General features: G+C 40.8%; 1 protein-coding gene across 1 annotated transcript in view; it reads right to left on the reverse strand.

Annotated features, from left to right (window-relative positions):
* Positions 1 to 1,852: 1,852 nt before the first annotated feature.
* The window catches only part of LOC124554001 (39S ribosomal protein L47, mitochondrial), a 66,126-nt gene continuing 55,877 nt past the window's right edge, over positions 1,853 to 12,101 (reverse strand). The window contains exon 6 of the mRNA XM_047128020.1: positions 1,853 to 2,357. Coding sequence (XP_046983976.1) covers positions 2,210 to 2,357 — 148 coding nt within the window. The 3' untranslated portion in view covers positions 1,853 to 2,209. The remainder of the gene's footprint in view (positions 2,358 to 12,101) is intronic.

Raw genomic sequence — 12,101 nt, forward strand, 5'->3', positions numbered from 1 at the left:
TGTGAAGCAGAAATGCACGGTGTAAGGTAAACAGTGCTGGCAGGGGATGGGGGGGCCACAGCTTCTGTTATGTCACCTTCATATGCCGCCTTTCAAGTTTGAACGGAAAAACTTGTTCGTGGGCAATAGTTTAAATCTTAGCCTACAAAAGCTCATGTTACGCAGTTACAAACAATCAAAAAGGGCTTACAGGTCAACAGGCATATAGTGCCGAGACTCCGCGTGTGGAGCCCCTGGGTATCCAGATGGGTAATGAACTGAAGTGGTACAAAATTGTTAAGGCTTTCTTGGCCACTTGTTGACAAACTGCCTATTGGCTTCTGTCTCGGGTTCTTCGGCCGACGTTCATCTAATGATTTTTCTGACGTTTCGCCAGCACGGGTGGCTGGCATTGTCAAAGCTTCACCCTCCACTGCCGGTGGTGAACTGGAGCCGAGCTCGCGGCCGCAACCTATATGTACGTGGCGCGGAATGACTGGACGATCCATTAACACCAGGATCAAAGAGCATAAGCGACATTGCAGGTTGGGGCACGTGGAGAAATCGGCCGTGGCAGAGCACGCACTGAATGAGACCGACCACTTAATAAAATTTGCCGACACGGAAGTTCTGGCTGTAGAGAAGCACTATCACACGCGCTTGTTTAGAGAAGCTGTAGAAATACAAAAACACGCGAACAGTTTCAACAAGAAAGAGGAAAGCCTTAAGGTAAACGGGTCCTGGCTTCCCGTACTGCAGCGAACGACCGTCGCAGGTAGCAAGAGGAGAACCGCACTGGAAATGACCGCGGAGAAGCCCTCGGACGTTGGCGCGCCAGGTACATATAGTCTGCGGCCGCGAGCTCGGCTCCAGTTCACCACCGGCAGTGCAGGGTGAAGCTTTGACAATGCCAGCCACTCGTGCTGGCGAAACTTCAGAAAAATCATTAGATGAACGTCGGCCGAAGAACCCGAGACAGAAGCCAATAGGCAGTTTGTAAACTGAAGTGGCACCAGTGTGTGGCTGAGTCACTTCTGCATGCTCTGCACTCAGAAATTCCCAACTAAGCTGACATGCAGACAAGACTGCTAGCATCCTTTCAGTCAGTTTTGTTCTAGGGGATAAGCTCCAGGGGCGTTGCATATAAGGTGAAAAAATGTCTTTACTACAGAAGTGAACAATAAGAATATTGTGTTATGTTGATAACCCAACATCTTGCAGAAGTCTGTTCTGTGACCTAGCAATTCTTACATTTATGTGCCACTTTGTATGCTCTCTGATGGTATTTGTGCTTAATAATAACAAGGAATCTAGGAAGTAGTCAGCAATGCACAACCACAGTTAACAGAAGTAGGAATAATTTCCACATAAACTAAGCACAGGTTCGGCTCTGGGATAAGCCGGGACCCGATGACAAAATCCAAACACTTGCCGACACCCACGAGCTCGGCACTTACAACCGTGTTAGCTGCTGACCTCAGCAGCCAGAGACAATGGTGTGTATGGGCGCGCAATTAAGGTTAATGTCTTTTGCCCTGAAGCTTATACTTGTTTAGCAATGTTTTTGTTGTGCCTGTCTATGACTGAGCATAATACTGTCAAGTTCTTTGTAAATTTCACTCAATTTTGTAATCACCGAAATAACATCGTATAACCTCTCAACCCACAAAGTTTAATTTCAGCTCCTTGACCACTTGTGGGTAGTTCACTTTCTTTATCAAGCAGTGTATTTTTAAATAACAACCAACCAGAAAGTGTGAGTTAATTTGCCTGCAGTTTAACTGTTGCCGTTGCTGGCTGTGAACAGATGTATTGATTTCTAGGCACATTTTCATTCAGTTATGTTTGTGTTGGAAGTAACATAGAAAAAATGTAGCTGCAAATTTATTTATTATATTATAAACATAATTAGTGCTTAACAAAAACAGCGTTCTTTCCATTACACTGTCAGAATGTAATAATGGCTGCAAACAGAAGATATCACAAAATCACTTACTACGATCATGAACAGTAGACACACACAGGTTTTAGAGATATTGTGACTCTTATTGCAATCTGATACATTTTGTAGCTCCAAGTGCAGCAGGCACACAAAACACATTAATTTCACTCTGCCGAGTGTCAGTCCACAAAGATTGCAGTTCGTTCCCGTAACCGTGTCTGCCGGTCTGAGAATTCCCAACTACGACTGACACCCATGCCGGGAGCACTGCAGTACAGGCGTGGGACTCTACGACAGATTCTTGGTGTGGTGCCCACGGGCCCGCTTGCACAGTCGCGCCCTCTCGATATCCACGTCCGGGTAGTGCTTCCTCACAGCTTCGACGTCCATATCCGGGAAGCGCTTGAACAGATGAGCCACGTGGTTGAAATCCCTCCTGCAACATAAGGTAGAAAGAGAGACGTTAGAAACTTTACAGCCACAGAGATGCCGTGTGCCCATTCTGAGATTTAGCTGTTACAATGAGCAATATGTTAACTATTTAATACTATAGTGTCGGCACTCTAATGAGGCAGCTGCATGACAGCTTATGCAGAGAGAGAGAGAGAGAGAGAGAGAGAGAGAGAGAGAAAATAATTTGCAGAGTCACCAGTGCACGGTCTGTATCCATCCCACACCTCACTCTTCGGCCTTTGCTTGCCATGGTTAAGTGGCATACAGGCATGGTAAAATGACACTACTGGCTAGATGGGACGATACTCCTTGCCTCTATCGCCCCACTACCAACCTTTTTATGTGCACAACACTATGAGCTTTAGTGAAGTATACAACATCTGCATTTCTGTACTCTAGTAAACCCTGAATTCTTTAAAGAACTGAACTTACATGTATCAAACAGCTTCAATCATGTACTTACTCCACAAATGATTTAAGTATTTGCCTTTAAGCATGTAAATGAAAAAAAGTTGAGGAAAGGGTTGATTTTGCTGTAAGTTTATTGGAAGTAGCTAAGGCTCTCATTTTCAAATACTGGGAGAACAAAATCAGTCTATTTGCTCCTCATCAGTTACACTGCCTTAAGACAAACACAGTTTCTGATTGTAAAACTTGTCTTATTGTGTTACACTTTTTAACATAATCTTCTCTCCCTTAACAAGCAGGTTAGGAAAGCATTTTAAACAGAGTCAATAATTATGCAAATTACTGAAATCGCATTTTTGTTGCCCCTACGCTGCACCTGGTACCCAGTTTCAGAAAAGCATTTTAGTAATATACTGTACTTTTTTAGAAACACAATTCAGCATTATATTTTGGAGTTGTGGCTGGTAGACAATTAGCATTTGTGGATATAAATAAGAATTATTTGTCCCGTTAGAAGTTAAAAAGATAATTCTGCGAGTTATTTTTTGAGCAATAATTACACATCAGTAATGCATAGTTTATTGTTTAAGGTGAAGATTGTATAATCTTTAAATATGTCTGCTTGTGTCTGTATGTGTGGATGGATATGTGCGTGTGTGCGAGTGTATACCTGTCCTTTTTTCCCCCTAAGGTAAGTCTTTCCGCTCCCGGGATTGGAATGACTCCTTACCCTCTCCCTTAAAACCCACTTCCTTTCGTCTTCCCCTCTCCTTCCCTCTTTCCTGATGAGGCAACAGTTTGTTGCGAAAGCTTGAATTTTGTGTGTATGTGTTTGTTTGTGTGTCTATCGACCTGCCAGCGCTTTTGTTCGGTAAGTCACCTCATCTTTGTTTTTATATATAATTTTTCCCACGTGGTATGTTTCCTTCCATTATATTGATATCATTAATTTGAATCCAAAAATTACGTTTGTTATTGTCACTGTTGCATTTCGAAATCTTTTCTGTCGTCTTATTTTCCTCTTTCTGTTTTTGCCAGTAGTTTCACTTTGTATTCACCTTCTCCTTTTTACCGTAATCTGCTATACTATTTTATCCCGCCTATATATATACTCAATAATACGTAACCCACTTCCAAACCATAACCAAAAAAATTTTTTTTTTTTGCCGCTTTCAGCACTACCGCCGCTATAATATCCACCGTTTCTAGTTCACAAACAGCTCCTTTCACCTTTTAAACAACCATTTCGGCCAGTTCTAATAACTTTCGCTTTATTTCCATTTCCGTTTTTCCCACATCACTGATCATTTTTAGCCGCTTCCCACGGGTTTTAACGCCATTATTTCTTCGTCAGACAATTGTTAGCCTCATTTTCATAATCTGCCATCACAATACCACTCCTTTTAATATACTACACGCAGTTTTTTCGAAATTTTCCCGAATTTCTCCGTCCTTTAACGTGTTTTGGCGGCAACACAACCACCTAACCTTTATGCACATCGTTGTCTACCAACCCAAGTCCAACATAGCCCAGCTGTAACCAACACCTTTTCGCCTTTTCTCATTCCAGATCTCCAGTTTCTTTCCGGTTCACCTTTATCTCTCCCCATATATTTTTATTTTCATTTTCATTTCACCTCATGTTACACTTTCCACCTTCTAATACCATGTCACCCTCACAACACCCCCACAATGACCCCATTAAGTTTTATTTACATTCCCTCCGCAAAAGGTCTTTAAATATGTCTGCTTGTGTCTGTATGTGTGGATGGATATGTGCGTGTGTGCGAGTGTATACCTGTCCTTTTTCCCCCTAAGGTAAGTCTTTCCGCTCCCGGGATTGGAATGACTCCTTACCCTCTCCCTTAAAACCCACTTCCTTTCGTCTTCCCCTCTCCTTCCCTCTTTCCTGATGAGGCAACAGTTTGTTGCGAAAGCTTGAATTTTGTGTGTTTGTTTGTGTGTCTATCGACCTGCCAGCGCTTTTGTTCGGTAAGTCACACCATCTTTGTTTTTATATATAATTTTTCCCACGTGGAATGTTTCCTTCCATTATATTGATAGATTGTATAATCTTTTACATAAAACAAGATTCTAAGGAAAAACATATTACGTAGAGTTAGAAATACCCAGATAGTCACTTTGTATGTGCAGCTTCAAAACTGAAGTCAGATTAAAATTATTCGACAGTTGACGTTTGTCACTTACAATTACAATGTTGCCAAATCGGCTGTCGCTCTGTTAAAGGTGACTCATGAACGTGGCAGGTCACTTCTAATCTCAGAAGTGGAGGAGTGCTGTTCGTGTAATGTGGAACAATGTCAGTAGCACCTGCCATCAGGTATGGCAGGAACACAAGAATATATGCCCACAATTGCTTTTATGTGACCAACGAACGCCCACGACTATGGAAGAATCTCCGTAGCTCGGGGGTCGGAAAGGCAAAATCACGTGTCAGCTAACGAATTAAATGAATTATTCTCTGCACCTCTGAATACCCGCACGGCTGATAACTACCGTCCACAAGAATCCCCAAACAGGATAACTAATAACAATACCTTCCATCTAAAACATGTAACAACAAATACGGCAAGAAAAGCAATAATGAGAATCTCTTCTGATGCAATAGGCAACGACAGTATCGGTATAACCATGATTAAGATGTTGCCGATGTCTTAGTACCTGTCTTAACTGACATATTTAATTTTTCCCTTGTGAACGGAACATACCCCACTGCATAATTCGACCCATCCCTAAGATCGAAAACCCGCAACTGCCTAGTGATTACCGACCAATTAGCATACTGCCTGCTGTTTCCAAAGCACTTGAATCTATTTTCCATGACCAAATCACTGAACACTTGCATGAATTCAGCCTATATGACAAATTTCAATCCGGTTTCTGTAAACATCATAGCACAAACACTGCTCTAATTAAAGTAACTGATGACCTGAAATATGCCATCGACAATCGAAAGGCAACAATATTGACGCTACTGGACTTCAGCAAAGCTTTTGACACTTAACTTTGACATACTGCTCAGAAAAATGCAACACCTTAATTTCTCAGATAGTGCAGTGAGATGGTTTGAAAGCTACTTAAAAGACAGACAGCAATGTGTTGTCTGCGTAAATGAAAAATCTTCCTGGAAATATGTTTCCCCGGGAGTGCCACAAGGACCACTTTTGTTTTTTTTATATGTCAACGATATTTCGTCGGTTCTGTCCTCCTGTGAATATCATTTCTATGCCGATGACCTCCAGCTCTACCTAAGCACCAGACCTGAAGATGTAAACACTGCAATCGCTCAGATGAATGATGATCTGTCTTCAGTAGTGACATGGGCGAAAAACCTGGGGCTTAAACTAAATGCAAGAAAGACGCAAGTAATCTTAATAGCCCATCAGAAATTAATAAGTTCAGATTTCCGCGAACGGCTACCCCCTATTCTGGTCGACGGTACTCCAATACCATATCAGAAAACAGTTAAGAACTTGGGTGTAACTTTGGATGAGCATCTCAACTGGGCGGAGAATACAGTCGCAGTGTGCCAAAAGACGTCTGCTTGTCTCTATGCTCTTAAAAAGTTTTGGAACATATTTTCACAGGACTTGAAACGCCAGCTCGTGCAAGCACTCGTTCTACCGAACCTCCACTATTGTGATGTAATTCAACAAGGCATGAGTAGTGAAAACAAAAGACGGCTAGAACTAACCACGAATTCCTGTGTGTGTTACACCCGCAACATTCGCCGATATGATCATGTTAGTGCTTCATACTCCGAGCTAGGGTGGCTGCGGTCGGACAAATTGCGTGACTACCACACTCTATGTCTACTTCACTGACTCCTCGTCACGCAAGCACCCCAGTACCTTGTTTCAGAGATTAAAAACCTGTCATGCCATCACAATCGAAACACGAGGTCACTCTTATTTGATATCCTAACTGTGCCCACTTACAAAACAAAAACTTTTGCAAACTCCTTCTCAGTTGCTGCTGTCCGCCTCTGGAACAAACTGCCCTTTACCTTGCGCAAAATTCAATCTCCTGCTGCTTTTAAGAAGAAGCTGAAGCATTTCCTACTATCATCCTCATAACGTTCTCCACAAAATTAATGTACAAGGCCAATCCTCTCATCTGCCAAATAGCAAAGCTAGCGTCTCCTATCTTGCTCCTGAGATGCCTTCCTCTTTATCTATCTCTATTAGCCACGCAATCTTCTTTTCCTTTATATTTCCATAATTATGTTTCATCATGTCTCTCTATTCTTCTCCTCCCTTCACCATCAGTCTCCCTCATACTCCCTGCTGCTAGCACTCCTATCTAAAATCTGTCTCTTCTATAATGTCTAATGATAACAGTACTTATGATCTACGAATATAAACTCTATATGTATGTACTTTTCCAGGTGTGCCTTTGTAATTGTTTATTTCACTTTTTGTACTAGATGTAGCTTAACATGCCTACTAAAACATATGAATGTAAAATAAGTAGAATGCCTGGTTAGATGTAAGAGAGGGCCTGATGGCCCTAATCTTGCCAGGTTAAATAAATAAATAAACAACCAAACCACATTAGATGGTGCATTTTGTAGCCCTGCATTTATCCTTGTGTCCTAATCTAAGTACAATCTCATGATGTGCAAAGTATTCGAGAAAACATCAGTCTACAACCTACGGCCAAACAATTAATCACTCTTGTTTTGTCTGTGCCAATAGTTTGAAGCAGATCTGTATGAGCAAAGAAAAGACAGTAAAATGTCAGCTTTATCATTAAAGTGAACTGTAAGTTCCCTGAAACTACCCTCATGCTGGCTACAGGAGTTGACACTACACTGACCGATGAGCGGCACATTCCAAATGAAAAGAGAATGATAGGAAGAAAAAGTAAGAGCAAATAAAAAAAGTCAATCCGATGATGAGAGTGTTGGAACAACAGTTGAAAAAGAAAAATTACATTTAAACCATTTAACTGAAAATAATAATTAATGGAGTCAATTTGATAAAGATTTACAAATAATAGAATATTATAGCACCTGAATAGATTTGAACCCTCAACCTTCTCCACATGAGGATGATGACTTTACCACTGCACTACACTACGACACCACTTGTCATTGTTGTGTCATTAATTTCCGTATACAACCAGTGGCGACAATGATTTGCTGCCTTCAAAAAGGCTTTGTGGCATGTAGTACTGTAGGCCAATGTCTGTGACAATAATAACCAAATACTTGATACCGAATCGCATTTTGTGGGAAAGAATTCAGCAGTGTCCAGCAAATGCCACATACGAAATGTGCGTATTCTGTTCCTATCGTTTTGTGTGTGTCGTTTTTGGGGTGTTTATCGTGTTTAACAAAATGGGAAATAAGAGGGCCAGGCCCAGGACGTGGGACACGAGCATGTCAAGAACAGCTACGCAAGGAACTGGAAGTGAGCTCACCATTTGTCATGGAAAACAGATCAGGTGTGACATCCAGTGCTCCAATTCGGTGAAGACAGTTCTGGAACACGAAATGTCAACTGTCGAGTAATTTAATAGGAATATAGTGAAGAAATTGATAATGTAAGGCTAAGAAGATATTACTCAACTGATTTTCCGAGAATAATCCGTCAGCGCAGTTTGCGGAGAAAGCTCAAGTTCAAGTTCAAGTACAGCAGGGTGATTTTCCTAAATCGAGGCAAACTATGCAAAATTATCCCCGAGCTGGAAAAGAAGCTAAAAAGGTCAATGGAGATATGGCTGGAAATGCATTCCAAAGGAGATACACACACTTGAAGGTGGAGATACCAAACTTTGAGAGTGTAAGTTTCAATGTTTGAAAACACACACGAGAGCACACTCGGCAAGTGAGAATGTTGTGCCCATACTAGTGTTTTATGAGGGAGGATCATAAAGTAATGGAGAATAACTTTTTTCCTCCCCTGGTACTGCAGCTGGCATGTTGAAATTTCACGCTGATATAGTTTGAGGTCTGTGTGACGAACCGGCGACAAAACAGTCCCTGTCAGTAGCTGGTAAGGCCAGCACACACTAAGTGACGGATACGGTGGCAGCTGCCACAGAGAATGTTACACACGGTCATCTGACTTAGCCTGTGTTGGCGGGCCACCTGACTGGTGCCTATACCGGGATCACAGTCAAAGATCATCACTCTTCAAGTGGGAGTACACCCCCTGGAATGCATTTCCAGCCTTATGTCTGTATGACCCTTTTTGCTCCTTATTCTCTCGGGGACCGTTTCCTACATATGGTTTTCATAAGAAAGGATAAGATTTATTAAATGTCAAGATATGATTCAATCAAGTGAGAAAGTAGAAAAATGTTAATAATAAACCTCATGAAGTAACTTAAAGGAGTAAAATTTATTGTAGCTCTCCTTAAGAATGTAAAGCTATTAGTTAATTGTCAATATATCATAAATAATGTGGCAGAGATGCTGCACTCAATCTGTCTTATTTTTGTCTTCGTCAACATGTTAAGACTGTTAGCGTGGGTGTGCAAAACAATCACATTTTGAAAATAACTGACCCATCGACCAACGGAGTATTTATTGAGGTAATTAATGAATATTATCTTTTAAAGAGATTCAGGAATGGAAGATAATATAAGAATTAAAAATGGATTTACATCCTGAATTGGAGCAAACCATACCACCCCAGCAGAGTGCCACGTATCCCGATGTGTTCTTACTGACAAATCAGACTCGTGACAGAGAATATTAAAATAAGATGTTGTAGAGGATACCACACATACTATGTGGTTTTGTTTTATTTGCATATGCAGAACCGTGCCAAGGAATGACACACGGCTTCAAGATGGGATGGTGGTTGTGGAAACATCACAGCAGTAAGTATCTGTGAATGCAAATATAGACGCTTGTAGCACCACAGGCCTACTCTGGAGAAGTCTGAAGTCCTAAGCAACAGTTGTGATGTTTACTCAGACAAATGTAACGTTAATCACTTGTCACACAGATTCTTTCACCCTTTGGATAGACTTCTATGTGGAGCCTTTGGGTTGAATGTTATCATTTGACGGAGGATTGATATCATCCAGTTGATGTATATGTTTATGAACAATGTACAGGTTATACGAAAGGTGTCTGTACATTCTTCAAGAGCAGTAGAGTAACAACATTACATTTCCTTAAAGCAATAACTGCGCAAGGAGGAGACAAAGTCTATCCTAGTTGCATACAAGGCCACATTTGAGTGGCTAAATAGCGATGTAAAACGGTATTAAATCTTCATAAATTACATCACACCCAACAAAAATCAAGAAGCCACAACATATGTATCTGGCAATATTTTATTGATTTGGGTGTTTTATGTATTAAGTAATTTGCATTCATACTGTGAGTGGCAGATTTAAGCCCATATTGTGGTAGCACTTTCCAAATCACTTATACAGTACAACCTCACTAATTGGGCCTCTGATGATCTGACTCCCTGCTTAGTCCAACCATCCCATTCCCAGTGTTTGTTAGGATTCATCGTCTGCGATACGGATCAATAGGAAGTTGACTGTCAATAGGTGTAGTAGTTTGATCAGTTTTAATACGAAATAACTTGTTCCTAACTCAGTCAATAAGTTTATAGTTCACTCTTTTGTTTTAGAAATTAGTAACAGTGTTCTTCTCACTTACTAAAGTGAGCAAAACTAATTTATGGCATCAACTAAACTTAAGCATGTGAGGATGTGTCTAGCAGAGAAACTGAAAGTGCTTGAAAGATTAGGAAACTTGAGTTCCTTCAAAACATTGCAAGTGAGGTACCAACTTATTTCAGATCCCCCCCTATTTTCCAGAATTGGCTCCCAAGGACTACTATTTGTTCCCCAATTTGAAGAAATGGCTGGCAGGACAAAGATTTTATTCAAACGAGGAGGTGATTGTAGCAACTAATAGCTATTTTGCAGACCTGGACAATTCCTATTATTCGGAAGGAATCGACAAATTAGAACAGTGTTGGACGAAGTGTATAACTTTAAAAGGAGACTATGTCAAAAAAGTTTACCCCAAACACGTAAGTCGTTTTTAGTTTTGGGTGGACTTTTCAAACGCACCTCGAATAATAATGACCTTGCAGACAATATCAATAGTAAAATCAGGCTTTTGCACATTATACAGTTATTTATAATGAAGCTCTATCTGAAGAAGGAAGCTGCATATTCACTCAGATTTTTATAAGATTCCAGAGTGGTGCAAAAATCGGCACCTTGCTTTAAATGTTTAGAAATGTAAAATTTTGCACTTCACAAAATGAAAAAACGCACTATCCTATGGCTATATCAATGAGCTACTGTTGTAATCGGCCAACTTATACAAATAACTGGCTGTAACATTTGTACGAATATGAAATGGAATGATCATATATAGTATCAGTCATGGCCAAAGCAGGTGGTAGAATTCGTTTATAGGTAGAATACTGGGGAAATGCAATCAGTCTGCACGGGAGATTGCTTACAAATCACTTGTGCAACTGGTTCTAGAATACTGCTCAAACGTGTGGACCCTTACCAGATAGTATGAAAAGGAGATACTGAACGTATACAGAGAAGGGCAGCACGAATGGTCACAGGTTTATTTAATCCATGAGAGAGTGCCACAGAGACACTGAAGAAACTGAACTGGAAGAGTCTTGAAGATACATGTAAACTATACGGAGAAAATCTATTAACAAAGTTTCAAAAAAGCAGCTTTAAATGATTACTCTAGGAATACACTACAATCACCTACATATTGCTCACATAGGGATTGGGACAATAAGATTAGAATAATTACTGTACGCACAGAGGCATTCGAACAATTATTCTTCTGCACTCCATATGTGAATGGAATGGGGAAAAAACCCTAATAATAACTGGTACAATGGGATGTACCCTCTGCTGTGCACATAGTGGTTTGCAGAGTATAGATGTAGATGTAGACATAGAAATATATGGTTCTATCCTACTTGTCAAAGTTTTAAAATCCACGGATGACATGCCAAAAAGTTACAGAAAACCACATCTACATCTATACTCTGCAAAAAACTGAAGTGCATGGCAGAGGGACCTTCCCATCGTACCAGTTATTAGGGCTCTTTCCCCTTTCCATTCAGGACAGACTGCTCGAATGCTGTAATTCCAGGGTGTATACGCAGACAAGGGTGACCCGTGGTCTAGGGGTAGCATCTTTGATTCTTAATCAAAAAAGTCTTCGGTCCCGGGTTTGATCCCCGCCACGGCCTAAATTTTGATAAATAATCAGCATTGGCGGCCGAAAGACTTCCGGCATAAGAAGTCAGCCTCATTCTGCCAACGACCTCGTCAA

This window comes from Schistocerca americana, chromosome 11, assembly GCF_021461395.2.
Source record: "Schistocerca americana isolate TAMUIC-IGC-003095 chromosome 11, iqSchAmer2.1, whole genome shotgun sequence".
Taxonomy (NCBI): Eukaryota; Metazoa; Arthropoda; class Insecta; order Orthoptera; family Acrididae; genus Schistocerca; species Schistocerca americana.